Source organism: Vombatus ursinus, unplaced genomic scaffold (genome assembly GCF_900497805.2).
Source record: "Vombatus ursinus unplaced genomic scaffold, bare-nosed wombat genome assembly UNPS02014874.1, whole genome shotgun sequence".
Classification (NCBI taxonomy): Eukaryota; Metazoa; Chordata; class Mammalia; order Diprotodontia; family Vombatidae; genus Vombatus; species Vombatus ursinus.
The window spans coordinates 17,485,222-17,503,043 of record NW_020954652.1 but is presented as its reverse complement, the minus strand read 5'-3'; the positions used below and the strand labels follow the sequence as shown (position 1 = coordinate 17,503,043).

General features: G+C 35.6%; 1 protein-coding gene across 6 annotated transcripts in view; it reads left to right on the top strand.

Moving 5' to 3' along the window:
- The window catches only part of NAV3 (neuron navigator 3), a 389,994-nt gene that overhangs the window by 364,524 nt on the left and 7,648 nt on the right, over window positions 1-17,822 (top strand). For all 6 annotated transcript variants that reach the window (XM_027842471.1, XM_027842473.1, XM_027842474.1 and 3 more), the window contains 7 exons: window positions 1,745-1,842; window positions 6,044-6,139; window positions 6,423-6,591; window positions 8,627-8,862; window positions 14,123-14,277; window positions 16,084-16,155; window positions 16,696-16,892. In XM_027842471.1, coding sequence (XP_027698272.1) covers window positions 1,745-1,842; window positions 6,044-6,139; window positions 6,423-6,591; window positions 8,627-8,862; window positions 14,123-14,277; window positions 16,084-16,155; window positions 16,696-16,892 — 1,023 coding nt within the window. The remainder of the gene's footprint in view (window positions 1-1,744; window positions 1,843-6,043; window positions 6,140-6,422; window positions 6,592-8,626; window positions 8,863-14,122; window positions 14,278-16,083; window positions 16,156-16,695; window positions 16,893-17,822) is intronic.

Here is a 17,822-nt window from a genome sequence, read left to right as displayed (position 1 = left end):
GAATAATAGATGTAGATGAGATGCTTTTTGGCCACTGAAGTGTCAAAGCAAGGTGCCTCCATATTCTTCGAGCCCCACATTCTTTAGTTTGATTTTTTTGGGTTATATCATTCTAGTTTTTAATGTATCTTTTACCTACTTCTTATAATCTTTCCATCTTCTAAACAGGTGAAGTGACAAAAATGATATGGTTGTCATCAGGTATCTCTCATTCATTTCACTGTTTTGGGTCTAGGCTTTTAGAGTCATAGCACTTATATTCTGCTGTTACTCTGTGTGTTTGCTGTGAAGCAGCCAACTGTGTTTCTTTCTTCCATAGGGCATGGGTAATTCCATACTGAGTTTATCTCTTTATTGAGTTTTTGTGAGTAGAAGAATGATTTTGGATTAAGTCACTTAATTAATTCTTAAATGGATTTAGCACAACTCATTTCAATTCAAGAGTGTTTATTTGGTGGCCGTAAGGCACTACGGATATACAAAGAAAAAACAAAAAACAGTCCCTGCCCCCATAGAGTTTTAATTATGCTGAAAATAATGGAAAAAAAATGAGAGGAAGCATGGTGCAGTGGGTAGAGAGCTGACTTTGGAGTCAGCTAAATTTTGGTCCACATACTGGTTCTTAAACATACTGGCTGTGTGATGCTAGGGAAGCTATTTAACTTCTCAGTGGTCTGGGCAAATAACAATTTATTTTGTATATATTTTACATATGTATCATCTCCCCTGATAGAATGTAAGCTCTTTTAGGACAGGGATTGTTTATTTTGTTTTGTTTGTTTTCTTAGTACCTAACACAATATTTGGCACGCAGAAAGTACTTAATAAATGCTTGTCTATCAATAACTTACAGAAGAGTAACCAACTGAACTTATAGAGGAAGTTTCTTAAACCCCTTATAATAATGAAATAACAAGTCTGAACCATTCTCAAATACCCCTTTCTCCTCCAGTCCTACCAAAGAAAAAAAAATGAACCTTTGATCATTTAAAAACCCAGTAGTATAAAAATTAGATAGCATATTACTCTAATCCATAGAATAAGGAGTTGAGAGATTCTTTCTTCTTCCATTCCTAGACAAATAAGTTGAATAGTATCTTGGTTGCAAAATAGTAAATGTAATGTACATGAAGTAATTATTATTAATATACTGCTACAGAAGAAAAAAAATTCATTGGTTTTATTTTAAATAACAGTGCCTAACAATTACAGAGACAGTTCAAGCAGTATTACAGCTGGAAATGTGCCCAAATGTTTGAAAATAATTTGCATTATCTATCGCAGTATCTTTCAAGTCCATAGATTACATGAGAACTTGAGTGTGGATGTTTTCAATTGGATAGGAAAGGCAGGCTGCTGTTCTAAATGTCCTAGTTTTCATAGTGACTGGTTTTACCCAGATGTGGTTATGCTCATAATGTCTGCTCTGGGGGGAAGAAGGATTGGTTCCTTCAAACAGACAAGCACATAATAAAATTGGAACTTTATACTTTCTAGCTTGAAGGAAAGAGCTAGTTCTTTTAAATCGAGAAGCTGATTAAAAAAGAAAGAAAGAAAATGCATTGGTTTCTCAGCTCCAAGTAGATTAGAATGTAAAAGACAGTCCAAATACAGTTATTTGCACTTTATAGCACTGGTATTCCTATTGAAATATGTAAAGTAATGGGGGGGAAATTGACTACAAGTGAAAACAATGGATTCCATTTTGTTGTAATGCCGATTTTATTGGTGGCTTGTTTTGTAGATATTTTACTGGAAGATGCTACTGATGGAACCCTCCATAAAGATGGCCGCAGCGTGAAAATTATAGTATCTATTAGCAAGGGCTATGGTCGATCAAAGGTATTCCACTTATGCTATCTTTTGTGTTTTTATGGGCATAGAAAGATCCCTGGAGCTATGAATATTTTCTCTCTTCGTATTTCCAATGGTAACATTCCAGCAAAAGCCTTTTCTTAGCCTTTTGCACTACCATGTAGGGTGATTACGGATCACAAAACAAATGAGATAATTGCTCATACAAATGTGTCTCCCACATTCTTCATATAGCATGTTTTCATCCAAGCCCAGATCTTTTGGCTTCATAATTCTATACTGAAGTTAAAGACTATATCTGATTGTGTATGTTGTCAAGATATATTATGGGGATCATAAGTAGAAAATTTAGTCTTATAAAGTGAAGCATTGTTTCAGTGGCTAGCAGTGCTTTCCAAAACAAAGAAATGGGTTTTCTGAGCACTGTACTGCATACAAAAAAAAAAATAAAAATAAAAATGACAATGAGTATCCATCTATCCTGAAATCGCTTGTTAGGAAAATACCAGTGGGTCACCTTGTCTATCACCTTTCCAAAGCAGAGGTCTAAATGACTAGGCCTGTGAGATTTTTTGAGATAACATTTTACCTGTAGTTCAACAATCAAACAACAAGCATTCCTTTAGTGCTTACTATTTTTCAGATACTTTGTTAAGCACAGGAGGAATGAATGAACGAATGGTCATATGTTAAGAACTTACTGTACGTCAAACAAAACTTGTCCTGAGCACTAGGGATAAAAATACAAAAGCAAAAGCTATCCTTTTTCTCTAAATAATTGGAAATAAATAGGCAGAAACAACACATAGGAGAATGGGACATTTTGGTCCAGAAAATTACAGAGATGGTAAGTGGGGCCATAGAGGAAGAGACAAGAGTATAAAAGACATGAATGAAATGGTTCCCACCCTCACAGAACTTATATTGTAGCAAAAAGAACTACACACATACACATACACACAAAACATTTTTGAGGGGGAGAAAGGCATGAGAATCTGATGGAATAAGGAAACGATTCAAAGAGATGGTGGCTTTTGAGCTGGGCTGTGAAGGGAATTAGGACCAAAAAATTCATTGAATCTTAGCATTGGAAGATATTTCAGATATCCAATCCAAATCTTGGGTACAAAAATGTCACCTATCATATATGACAATAAAATCACTGACAGAACATTGTACTTAGTGATCGATAATACAAATAAGTATTTTTCTTTTTTAGATACTGAGCCAAAATCTGCTTCCTACTATATTCGCCTGTAAGTCCTCACTCTGGTGTTCTTTGGAGTCTAGCAAAACACCCATAATTCTCTCTCACACAAACAACTTCCTAAAGCTAGAAAGGTGGGCTGTTTTAAGGCAACTGCTGTGGTCTCCTTAAATCTTCCCTTCTCCAGGTCTTTGTATGGCCTGGTTTCAAATCCTTTTCACTTTTCTTGTCACCACATCTGGCCATCCTCCAGACTGTTTATGCCCATTCCATATATGGTACCTAAAATTGGTTATGATATTGGAAATGTAGTCTGGCCCAGATAGTAGGAGTATCACCTTCATCCCCAATGTTAAGGTTCTATTAGATAACATTAATTATCATCTGGACTGTCATGTCCCATTCTTAACTTATGCTGAATTTGATATCTACCCTTTAGATATATTCACTTATGTAGACAATTTTTATTAAAAACTCAAGTGCAGGGTTTTATATTTATCTTTTTTACATTCTATTTTATTAAATTAGAAATACTTTGCTACCCTATCTAGATCTTTTTGGTACCAATTTTGCTAGCTAATTAATCTCCCTTCTAGTTTCATGTTATCCACAAATGAGATAGGCAGTCTTATTCTGCTTTCATCCAAGTTATTCAAAAAAGAATTTCTGAACATAAGAGGTGTTAGCACTATAGCAAAGACCACCCCTCCAAATGGATATTGATTGCATGTCTACAGAATTCTTCTTATGTACCTGTCAGAAAGGAAATTAACTTCATCTGGTACAACTTCCTTCCTTCCCAAGTTCTCATGAATCATCCCTTTAGTGAGCTATTCTAGAATAGAATAGGATCTGAAGTTCCTCTGACCTTTTCATTATTCCTTACAAGTATGATAGTCTTCCAATACATTCATTACCATCTACAATGACTACCATTTCTATCCTATAATTTGTTTAGCTATTCTCCAATTGATAGATACCTCAGTTGAACAACATGTCATATTGGCCCCTTTGGATAGATATGCCCACCAAATTTTTATTCATGGTAGTCGCTTATCTTCCTAGGCCAATATCTACTGTAGAATCTCTGGCCATGGCATCATAGAAATATAGATTTATAACTGGAAGGAACCTTAGAGCCCATATAATTTGACTTGCTTCATTTTATAAATAAGAAACATAAAGTCCACAGAGATGAAATGATTTTCACCCATTTAATAAGTAGCAGAGGCAAGATTTGAACATGGGTCCTTTGACTTTCAATCTGGGACCCTTTCCAGCTCCTCCCAGTTCCTTTCTCTGCACTCTTAGATATCCATATTCTGATTCTCCCCCCAAACTCTTTTTAAACAACTATAAAAGAATTAATGGTAAAACTTTTTAATCAGAGTATTTGAGAATGTTCAATGCTCTAAATTGGTAATGATCTAAAAGATTTTATGCCTTTCATCTTCAAAAACAGAGTGCCTTAAAATCGTTTTAAAGTAATTGAGAAATTTAACTTTAAGAAGTAACACGACACATCTAAATTTATAACCAAACTAAATGCTCCAAAGATTCTAAAGCTATAAACTCAAGTGAGTATTTACACCAGAGTCTATGGTGTGTATGAGGCTGAAACCATCTTCTGGTTTAAAAAAAAAAGGCTGTTTATAAAGTGTTTTGTAAGGACCGATTTTCAATAGCTTTGAAAAAAAATTCTTCTTCTTTGAGAGAACTTCAGACATGACCTTAAAAGTTTAAATTAACACATTTTCCATTTAAACATGGAAAAGTAAGTGGTTTTCCAGTTCTTTCAGCAAAAGCTTCTGGTAGCATCTGAGTTAGGGGGTGTGTCAGTTCAGGAATAAGATGGCAAAATTCCAGAATCTGGGAGTTAGAAGGGACCTCATCTAGCCCATTATGAAAAAGATAGGAAAAAAAATACCTCCAACCTGTCTGTAAAGAACTTTGATGGAGGCAATTCTAACTCTTCCTAAGGCCACCCATTCCACTTTTGGACAGCTCTAATTATTAAAAAGCAGTAGGATAATACATGTGACCATGGTATCACAAGCACTATTCAGTTACCATGCCAAATTTTCCTGTATTCTAAATTTCCATGTCAGAATTATTTTTATGTATGTAAAAGTACCACACACGTGTGCATATAGTAATCTACAAAGTGGCTAAATGAAGAGGTACCAATATGTATTGTAAATTCAGGGTCTTCAAATAATTTTCTTGGGTCATGTAAGGAAGTTTCTCCTTGAGGGCAAGGAATGTTATTGCTTTTGTTTTTATATCCCCAGTCCCTGGTATAATGCCTGTGAAATAGTAAGCACTCAATAAATGTTTGTTGACTGATATGATTTTTTCCCCAAAAAATGTAATATAAAAATACAGTTTCAGAAACATGTTGCTTAAGATGGGATATACCTGTACCCATACTTTCTTGATTTTCCTATCCATAGTCCATAACAGGACTACTAAACAGCTTCATTTCTTTATCTTCTAACCCCTTTAAACAATTCTCTTTCCATTTGTATCACCAAGATACCACATATATTGGAAAATACATGAATGTGTAAGTGTTAATACTCTGTGGCCTCACGTGGTACGGTGGCATGTGCTTGTATTCCCTGTTCCTGGAGAGGCTGATGGATTGCTTGAGTTTCAGAGTTCTGAGCTACAGCATGGATGGAAATAATTGGTTTTCTGCACCAAGTCTAGCAATGGTGTGGTGCACCACACACTCAGAAGGAAGAGATCACCAGGCTTTTTAAAGAAGGATGAACTTACCTAGGCTGGAAAAATGGAAGAGGTTATAGCTTCCATGCCTACTAATATTGGGATCAGGCACTAGAAAGGTCACTGTACTTTTAAGCTGATAAGATAGGGAGACCTAGTGTGGGGAAAAAAAAGAAGGTATTAATTGCTGCTTAATTAATATGCACCTGATTTAAAAAGCAACAACACAGTAATCAAACATGATTGGCAGCTGAATTTGATCTTGGTTTATTTTGTCTTTTTTTTTTTTAGGAACAGAAGCCTCAGGCATACTTGATAGGATCCATTGGTGTTAGTGGAAAAACCAAGTGGGATGTATTAGATGGTGTAATTAGACGTCTCTTCAAGGTAGGATCTGTACAATAGCAAAGCATTGGTTTGAATATCTGTGTCCATTTTAAATACCTCTCCTCTTTGCTGTTCTAGGCTGAGCTGATTTGTTTCTTTGCTCCCCAATTTAAAATATTCATTAAGACCTTTTCTGGCTAATGCTATTGGACTTTAGTTACTCTCATGTCACCTGTTCTTCCAGTTCTTGATCACTTTCTACGGACTGCCCTGTGTTCTATTTTTCATCTTACATGCACTAAACCCCTGTTTTGAATGTGTTCTTGTGTGTACCCATTTTTAGGAGTATGTGTTCCGAATTGATACATCTACTAGTCTTGGTTTGAGCTCTGACTGTATCGCAAGCTACTGTATAGGGGATTTAATTAGATCCCATAGTCTAGAAGTGCCTGAATTGCTGCCTTGTGGATATCTTGTTGGAGATAATAACATCATCACTGTGAACCTTAAAGGTAAAAAAAAAGGGGGGGGAGACAATTGTGTTTGTACCAAAAATGCCCAGTTTTACCCTAATTTTCTTTAATTTTCACATTTTTATTTTTAAAACTTTTTTTATAAAAAGCATTAATCATAATTTTTTAACATTTAAACATACTACAATCTCATCAAAAGAAAGTCATTGAGGATACAGAGGTCAAATTGAAAGTGAAATGGTTAGAGACTCCCAATGTTCACTTAAAGGACTGGGATGTAAAGTTAGATACTATGAGTCATTGGATCATAGATTTATTGCTGGAAGGGGCCTCAGAGATCATCTTGTCTAAAACCTTCCTTTACAGATGTTACAGATGAGAAAACTGAGACCAAAATATAGACCCCAATCTAGAATTTAAAATTGCTATATTTTCTTCTCTAGTATTGGCCATTTATTTTGGTTTCTAAAGGTCTATATACCTTCTATTATATGCTGCTTTTTTTTTTCTCATGGACACCAGGACCTGCACATTTGCTTTTAAAAATGTATAATGTGCAATGTGGTGCCTTATACTAGCAATCAAGAGCTAGACATCAGAATCTCTGATCAGTTTAATAATAATAACTAATATTTACATAGCACATGCCATGTGCCAGGCACTATTAAGTACTTTTGTAAGTATTATCTCATTTGATCCTCACAACAATCGTGGGAGGTAGATGTTATTATTATCCCCATTTTACAGAGCAGAAAACTGAGCCAGAGGTTAAATGACTTGACCATGGTTACCCAGTTAGTAAATGTCTGAAGTTGGATATGAACTCGGGTCTCCCTGACTCCAGGCCCAGCATTCCATCCACTATGTCACCTAGCTGCCTCTGCTTAAATATGTATAGCATGTTCACTAAATCACAGTATGCTTACTAAATACTTTAGAGAATATGATAATTAAGACATATTTCCTACCAATTAATTAGACTTATATCCTTGAATACAATAAGAAGAAAAATGGAAAAAATTAAATAGTAATTTTAAAAATGCAGATGAAATCATTACCGAACCTATTAATTTCTAATTCATAAAGAACCAGATATAGTGTTTAGGTTAGAGCAGGATGCCACTGTTTGAGTTTCTCACACCTCCTTTGGGTGGAAAAGGTAGCTAGGTGGTACAGTGAATAGAGTGCTAGCCCTGGAGTCAGGAAGACTCATCTTCCTGAGTTCAAATCTGACCTTAGACCCTTACTAGCTGTGTGATCCTGGGCAAGTCACTTAACTCTGTTTGCCTCAGTTTCCTCATCTGTAAGATGAGCTGCAGAAGGAAATGGCAAACTGTTGCAGTATCTTTGCCAAGAAGGAGTCACAAAAAGTCAGACATGACTGAAATCAGTGAACAAAAATTAGGTGGAAACATCTTATTCTTAGAAAACTTGGATAGGTACTTAGATTTAAGGACAGGACAAGAGGAAAGTGAGATAAGACAAAAGAGAGAATATTGTACAGTAGGAAGAATAGTAGACTCAGAGTCATATAGCATACTTTCAAATACCAGTTTTTCTGCTTAATAGTTGAGTGACCTTAAGCAAGTCCAGTAATGTTTCTTGGGCCTCATTTTCCTCATCTGTAAGATAAGGGGATTGCACTGGAGTGTGTACTATTCATTCTGGTGCTGAACTTCATTTTCTAGGAGGTCATAAGAGTGAGAGGAGTTATGTGTTGACACATAAGCTTGTAAGATCTAGCATGGGTAGTAGGGAAGTGAAATTACAATCATGGAGGGAGGATAGAGGGAAAAGCAAAGTGGGTTTTCAAAGGAAGCTGGTATTAAGTGCATCAGTGGAGATTGTTTTTTGTTTTTGTTTTTTTTTTATTTGTTTGTTTCCCATGCCTTATGGTCACTGACTGAAAATGACAAGAGAGTTTTTGTGGCAGAAATACCAAGACAAGTATTTTGCAGTAGATATTAGCAACTTCATTCTTGCCCTTGGCAAAGTGCTAATATGGTAGAAGCCATGTGTTGACCTTAGGTGAACTATAAAACAGTGAAGTATTCTTGTTTCTTTGTTTCTTCAGGGGTAGAAGAAAACAGTTTGGATAGCTTTGTTTTTGATACACTAATCCCTAAACCAATTACCCAAAGGTATTTTAATTTGCTGATGGAGCATCACAGAATTATCCTATCTGGACCAAGTGGCACTGGAAAGACATATTTAGCCAACAAACTTGCTGAATATATAATAACCAAATCTGGTAGGAAAAAAACAGAAGATGCTATTGCTGTGTTTAATGTGGACCACAAATCAAGTAAGGTAAGTGGCTAGAGTCCAAATATTTCGGTCTCCTACAGGAACACGCATTCTTTCTTAAATGTTTTATATCATGGCAAAGGATTTTAGGGTTCTATTACAACATCCATTATGGAGTTCTACAGAAACTTGTTGATTTTTCTAGATCCCTTTAGAGGAACCCGAATAAGACCCCACTTTTGTATTTCCTCTTGCAATATTGGTCTCTGTGTTCTTAAATAGGAGATGTGTATATATGTGTGTGTCTACACACACACACATATACAAATATACATACACACGTGTGTATGATGATATAGCAAACTGCAATTCTAATGAAGAGAAAAATAAAATAAAGAACAAAGTATCTTCATCAGTTTTTAGTGAAATTAAACTCTTGGAATTTTAAAGTGTATTCACACACAACAAAGATGGTAACTGACAGTCATTTACAGCTGGGATAATGGTGTTTGACTCAATGAGTTTCTAGAACTGACTCAAGTCTGCCTGAATTTCTTGAATTGGATTCTGTACCAACCTAGCCTAAGGGTTCCATTTGGGATCTATTTTGGCTAAAATTAGCCCCTGGGTATCCACAGTTCTATAGGCAACCTGGGAAAACGGAGAAAATTCATTTCTTTTTCTCAAATCCTTTAGGCTATTAATGTTTTTGAGGACTAGAACCGAGGCCCCTGGTGTTGTTGCCTGAAAGGACTTCAATACTACCTCAGTTCAATGGCTTCAGGAGAAATGGTCTAGATTTAAAATATATTGAATCAAAGATTTGTTTCTGTTCTTTGTGTTTGGATTGCTGCAAAACATCCTAAAAAGGAAATATTTTCAGTAAATAAATTTAATGTCAGCCTAAATGATGTAAATTAGATCAACCATCGACCATCTTTCTGGAGGGAAGTTGGAGCACTGGTAGGTTGGTATATCAGAGGAACTAGATTATACAGGTTCATCCCAGTGTCTGAATATTTTTTTTCAGTTACAGGAAGTGAATGTGAATTTCACTGAATTGTTTTGAGTGTTAGAATCTCCTTTATCTCCCTAGATAGGTTAATAATCTAACCTGCAAGGGCATCTAAAGGTCCATCTAAATATACTTAGTTCCCTGAATAGTTTTAGTTTTTGTTTTTTTTGGGGGGAGAGTTTCCAAGGAAAATATCTGCCAGTAAGTACCTTTGCTCAGAGCAGTCTCCTAAGTATTCATCAATGACTAGAATCTTTAGAAGAAACTACAAAGAGAGTCTTTAGAAGAAATGCATTTGAACTCTGTTAGGGTCTTGCTAATATTTCACTTTACTCATTCAGATGGAAAAATCATTGCCAATTCTCATTTACTAGTGTATAAAGAACACTGGGGTCCCTCACAGCTAAACACATCTGTCACACAGATTTTAGATGTTTTCTTCACAGCTGGCAGTATTCTAACTTTGGTGGAATAAGCAGGAGTTTTAATTGACAAATACATAGTCAGGATATTTGACTCACTATTCTAGGTTGAAATAAACACAACTGTTTTTTTCTTCTTTTTACTGGTTTTTACATTTTATTAAAAGTTTAATTTGTTCTTCAGGTTCTTTACCTCTTCCTATCTACATATTTTCACATAAAAACATCCTTTTCTTCTTTCCCCTTTTCCTTTCCTTTCCTTTCTTTTCTTTCTTTAGAAAGGACTGAGTTGGGGCAGCTAGGTGGCGCAGTGGATAGAGCACTGGCCCTGGAGTCAGGAGAATCTGAGTTCAAATCCAGCCTCAGACACGTAACACTCATGAACTGTGTGACCCTGGGCAAGTCACTTAACCCTGATTGCCTCACACACACACACACAAAATAGAAAGGACTAAGTTTCTTTAGTCACATGTTCTTTTCTGTTAGGTTTTGCCCAGCACTGAACCCAGTCATTTTTTTAGAATATATTTTCTTTGTGGGAAATGAATTTTTTTTTTTGGTGGTATACTTGTGATATAGATATATACTATATCTAGAGATTAGGTTAGTGAAAACTTTTCGTGAGGATTTGTGTTTTTTAATCAAAGAGAAAGAGTATGGCATAGTGGATAGAGTACTGGACCTGGAGTCAGAAAGACCCTAGTTCAAATCTAGTCTCAGACACTTAACGGCTGCATGACCCTGAGCAAGTCATTGACCTTTGCTTGCCTCAGTTTCCTTAACTGTAAGATGGCAATAATAATAGTACCTATCTTCCAGTGTTGATAAAGTGAAATAATATTTGTAAAAAGTACTTGACACAGTACCTGGCATGTATAAGGCACTCTATAAATGCATATTCCTATATTCCTATTTCTCTCACTAACTATTTGTGTGACCTTTGACAAGTCACTGAACCTCCCTAAAGTCTCAGTTTTGTCAACTGTAAAATGAGTTAGACTAGAAGACTTCCATCATCCTTTCCAGGTCTAGATCTATAATCCTATGACATATCTGAGAGTATATAAAATTAACTTTCACCCAATATTTACTCACGGCACACTGAGATGAAAGTTAATTTTAAGAAAAGTTTAGTTACATAGAATGCTTTTAAAAGAGATTTACCTATTGAAATGCAATAACTAATGTTAAATTCCATGTAAAATAGTTTTTTTTACCATTAGCTTAAATAAATTTACTTATTGAGGATTGCCGTAGTCATTATCATCCAAGTATTATTTTCCTTATGGCATATTATCTTTTTTTTAATCCAATATATCCAAATATTCTATTTTCTCTCTCTTCATTGGAGAAGAATTGGTGCTGTCATTTGGCCAATGTAGTTTCTGTTGCTTAAAAATTAAAAATAATTCATCGTTTGCACAATACTAATTAAATGCTATGGAGATATAATAGGAGGAAACCAGTTGTAAACTCCTTGAGAGACCAATACAAAGGAAGCCTGAAAATAGGACTCACCAGAATGCGTTGCTTTCTCTGCGTGCCATTGCCATATGATATGCATGAGCTTCCGTGCCAATGTCAGGACAATTCCCACTGGTGAGAAGACCAACCTTCCGTCCTGGGAATTGGTTTGGTGCTAAGGATAGGTGTGAAGTATAGGGAATCAATAACTCAAAATGCTTTATGAAATACATGAAAATACTCTGAGAAAACCCACCTGTACTGTTTAATTGCTGATAGGCTCTATGCTATGTGGTAGATAACACACACCAGACAAAGGAAAAAAGCACTTCACTCACTTAGAAGATTCAAACAAAAAGCCAAGAAGAGAAAAAGGAAAAAAACATATATATGTGTATATATACACATACACACACACACACACACACACACATGTATATATTCATGCCTTGGGAACCTCTGTGTTTCACATTCCTTCTCTTTAGGCCTACCATCAAGCCACCAGCTGGAATATTTTGATTGAAAGAGAGCATCTAAAGAGTAGAATTGGTGGCATTTGATATAGTATGCTCAGAAGATGAACCAGAGCAATTTGGGAGATGAGGATGTGGAAAGGGGAGATTAGCAGTTTGGAAGTGGCAGTGAATGACTCAGTTTCTCTCAATGTGCAAAACACAGTAACTAATAGAAACTGGTAATTATAGCTCTAATATATAAACACACAGAAAAACTGTGGGTTTGTCAGTTTGGAAAATGTTTGCCTGGGAATTCTCAAAGTAAATAGAGATAAAATGCATATGGCCTAGGGGCTAAGTCCTAGCAAGGCAGAAGAGTTTAAATGACTTGCCCATAGTAACTGTTGGGTGTCAGAAGTGGAATGTGAACCCAGATTTTCCTAATTCCAGTACTGTTGCTCTATTTATTACATTTGTTAAAATATGTGTCTGGCCAGAAAGGTTAAGCCTATCAGGTGAAGTCTACATCTACTTTCCTTCAATTTTTTTGTTTGGCCAATAGTACTTTCCCTTCCAGTGTTCAGGAGTCCAGTTCTTTTAATATACCAATGGTTAAACATCTCTCAGCAAAGATAACATGTTGACCTATTTATAATTTTCTTTAAATTATAAACTTCATTTTCTCTTTCAAGTCAAATGCAGCTTTCCAGATAGCTAAAAATTAGATAAAGGGTTTTTGTGGTTGTTGTAGTTTTACAAAAACTTTTTAACCCCAAACCCAGGGTAATAATATTCCTTTCTTTTAGAACCATTAATATGCCATTGGCTCAACATAGCACACATCATATTATTTAGAATGTTAGCTATCTTAAATCTGGATGAAAGAATTTGAAATCCCCTATGAGCACTGCCTGTGAAAGGAATATTCTAGTTACCATTAGTTTATTCCCCTGAGGCTTTTGTTTCTGATAGAGCACTTCAGATAGAAATAGCTGAATGGGCTATATGTTCACATGGCTGTTGAAAATTAGGATCATCGAACTCCCTCCCCCCTCCAATCTTCAGCATGATTTGCAAATTGAAAATGTCATTGTAAATATGCAAATGATATGTAAATGCTTTTACTGATTAGGGTGACTCTTAGTAACCTAATTATGTTCCCTGGCCTACCCATCTGTGAGAGCAGTCAATCAACAAAAGTGTTTATCATATTTAGATTATAAGCTACTTAGGGATCATACCTTTACAAAATACCAACCATCTTAAGTAATGAGAAATGATAATTGTAAATGTCCTATTTTTTAAAAAAAATTAGTCTCTCTTCAGAATTACAGAATTTCCATTGAACCCTACTTTAATAAAACAGAAGAAAGTGAAGGGGAAGATTCTTAGCATACAGTTATCCCTGGCCCCAGGGCTGAAATTTTATATGGATTATATTTGTGAAACTAGTTTGCATGAAAACACAGCAAGAATCACTGAGAACTCACTTAGGGATATCCTTTTCATGAAACTTTATTTTTTTTTTTGAGATATTAACCCAAACATTTGTTTATGAAAATTTTCAATGCTTTCTGTTTCTGCAGAGTTACTTAGTATATTCCAATAACAAGACTCATCATACATATTATGTGATAAGGGCTTAGAGATCCAAGATCCTTTTTTTAGCTCTTTTTTGGGGAGGAGAAGTGACAGAAATATGCCTTTTGGTCCCACTGTTGTAGCTAGCACTCAGGTAGAATGCTGAAACCATAGACTAGTGATAGCCTCCCTATTTCCTACTTCTCTTATTCATTTCTTATCCCCCCACACCTACCGCTTCTTACTGTGCATCTATTTCTGCAGTATCCTCTGTTCGTTTAATAAGGAGTTGTTCCCAGGACAAATATATGTCATTTGGTATAACTAGTTGTTAATTATGGTTTTTTTTCCAGTTACTATATTTGGTTTTTGTTTGTTTGTTTAAGGAATTGCAGCAGTACCTAGCCAACTTAGCAGAACAATGCAGTGCTGATAATAATGGTTCAGACCTACCTGTTGTAATTATTCTCGATAATCTCCACCATGTTGGCTCTTTGAGTGACATCTTCAATGGTTTCCTCAACTGCAAATATAACAAATGGTATGTGAATGTTTTTTGAATGTCACAGTATGATAAACTAGGGTTAAAAGGACTGACCATGTAGTTGATCAATTTTAGATCCCATGGTGTCACAAGTTTCATAAAACAAAAGTAACATTTCATCATGATTTCAGAGTATGTAAAGGATGCTTTCTACTGCTCAACTTGTTACCAGGGAGCTAATTTAATTTAATTTGAAGTTGCATTAAGAGAAGCATAATGTCCAGGACTAGGGAGGTAATAGTTTTGATGTTCTCTGCCCTCGTCATACCATATCTGACACACTGTGTTCAGTTCTGTGCAATGTATTTTAGGATGAATATTCATAATTGGAAGACATCCAAAGGAAGAGAAACAAAATAGTTCAGTCTATAACTTATGAATATTGGTTGAAGCAATCAGTTATGTTTAGGGCTAAAGACTGATTTTGTGATTTCATCCATGGAGAGATCATGTAGATGAGGAGACCTCAGCTAGCAATTTAGATTGGATCCTTCTGTCCAATTTATAGCCCGAGAGGTTATGTTTAGCCTATATTAAAGAAGACTTGGGGATATTTAAGGAGGAAGTGAGTGTGGTTTTCTGTCATGCTGAAGAGGAATTGCTATTGTTCTGTTTGGCCCCAGAGGGCAGAACTGAGAATATTGGTTAAAAGTTAGAGGCAGATTAAAATTCAGTGCACTAACAATTAGACTGTCCTATAGTGCAAAGGACTGCCTTAGGAATTAGTAGGTTCCCACTCACTGGAGGTCTTCAAGAAGAAGCCAGATGATCACTTATTAGTAATGTCATAGAGTGGCTTCTTTATCAGTCACATGGCATTTTGTGGCTCTTTCCAAGTCTGAGATTCCCTAATGTTAGGTGCAGCAGTCACTCAGCAGGTATGGGTATATGTGTGTGTGTGTGTGTGGGAGGGAGGGAATGAGCTGAAAGCAATGATGAAAGCATATATTCTAGATCAGTTGCAATGACACAGGTCAACCTGACCACATGGAAAAAGAAAAATGCATTTCCACATATCAACCCTCCTAAACCAACCTGGTTGGCTGCTTCCTTCATGTAACCAGGGACCTAAAGTAAGAAGAGAATCAGAGAATCTGAAAACCACTCAGGCTTATTTGTGGCATGACTGTTTAAGACAAAAGCAATGAGAACATCCTTTGATAATGATTTGGTTCCTTGCCCAATTGAATTGTTGCTTTTTATAAATTAAACTATTCCAAATAAGGCAGGATGAAATGAAGACTGAGCAGGAAATGTTATACACCTAATTTTATTTTGGTACCTTTTAAGAAAAAAAATTAAAGCACAAAGAAAAAGTCACTAGTGGAAAAATAGCTCATTAGGGAAGATTCTTAGTGATCATCTAGTCCAGGGATTGGCAATCTATAAAAGTTCCCTGGTACAAATCTGGTCAACCACCCATTTTCATATGGCCTGAGAGTTAAGAACAGTTTTTACATTTTTAAATAGAAGTTTTATTGTATTTTAAAATGTAAAATCTGATCTTATCTCATAGGCCACACAAGTCCATGGGCAGATCTATTTCACCTAATGCAGAAGTCCAAATGTCTCATTTTACAGATGAACTGAAGCCCAAAAAACTATGACTTATCCAAGTTATCATATAGGACCCACATCTCCTGGTTGCTAAGCTACTATTACTTGCAACTTTGGAGCTTAATATTTAAGTGCTATCATGAGCCAGAAATTAATCCAGTAATCCAGAAATTAACTAATTCAGTTTAATTAATCTTTTCCTCCTTAGCTCCTCCAAATTCATGCCTTTTCTTCTTTTACTCTCAGTCCCTATATCATTGGAACAATGAACCAGGGGGTTTCATCATCACCAAATCTAGAACTGCATCATAATTTCAGGTAAACAAAGGTTTTGTTTTTTTTTTTTTGCCTTTCTATTTGGACATTGATAAATCCTTCCAGTGGCAACCTGTGTTGTGAAAGTAATTCTCACTTCTTCCACATATGTTTCTGCAAGCAGACATTATGCACACCTCTTCTGCTTTTATACCAAAGTGTTTACTTTCCTGTAAATGTTCCCTTCTTCATGATTCCTGAATCAAAAGGATGATGCTTTCACTCTACCCATGAAGAATTCAAGTTTTTGCTCTAATATTTGATCAATTTTGTTTTTGTTTTGTTTTTATGCAGAAGTGCCCTCAGTAGTGAGACAGCATGCCTCCTCTCCCACTCATCTCTGAAGAATATAAACTTTTTCTTAGTTCAGGAAACCAAACCTTGATCATCTAACTCAGTTTCTGATATTTCTATTAGCCATTGCAATTATGATCTCACACAGGGAAATAAGCACTTTGCATTTGAAGGAAGAAGATATATAGGGTTTTGGCTGAATATTCATTTTATACAATAATTTCTGAGGTTGGGCATTCCTTTGTGCAGGTGGGTACTGTGTGCTAACCACACAGAACCAGTAAAAGGCTTTCTGGGCAGATATCTACGGAGGAAATTGATTGAGACTGAAATAGAGAGAAATATGCGCAATGGTGACCTCATCAAAATCATAGACTGGATTCCTAAAACATGGCATCATCTGAATAGCTTTTTGGAAACACACAGTTCTTCTGATGTGACCATTGGTGAGTTCCAAAACTGCATATGCCTTCTTCAAGGAACTTGGTGTCCTTGGTAAAAATGGGCAGATTGGATAAACAAGAGGCTGAGCCAAACTGATCTTGTTAGAAGACTCCAAACAATCTAGTTGACATTTTTCCCGAAATTTTGCCCTTTCCGAAGCTATACCAGTGATAGGGAGCATTTTGTACAGAAAATTCTGGCTTAGAAGATGTTCACAAAAATATAAACTAGCCAATGTTCTCATGAGGTTTTTTTAAGTAAGTATAATGTCACAAGTATCAAAATGCTAGACACCTGGTATTATTAGATATTATTAAGGCTATTAGTACTCATACATATTAAAATAGCACTTTGGAATCTTTTAACAGACTTTCCTCACAACTCTGTGATGAAGGTTAGACATTTTGTTGTGGTTTGTTACATTTTTGGTGCAGACAGGTAAATTGATTAGTGTGAGGACCTGTAAATATGGAAACTCTCCGTCCATGAAGATGGACAACTCATCTGTAACTTAGAAACTTCAAGAGTTGTCTGAGGACACTGAGATTATTATGATTATTATTATCTGACATTTATATAGCACTTTAAATTTTGCAAAGAGATTTGCATGAAGAGTCAATCAATAAACATTAAATATTATGTACCAGGCACTGTGCTAAGTGATGGGGATTAATTAAAAAATTTAAAAAAAAGAGGCAAAAGACAATCCCTGTCCTCAAGGAGCTTATAATCCAATATAATCTAATAATATGATCTAATACATGCAAACAAATACATATAAAAACAAACAGAATATACAAGATAAATATATAATCTTATTTGACCCTCAAAAGAGAACTTTGAAGAAAGGATGGTTATTATTGCCATTTTAAAGATGATGAAATAGAAAGTGAAAAAGGTTCAGTGATGTGCTTGGGGTTACCCAGACAATG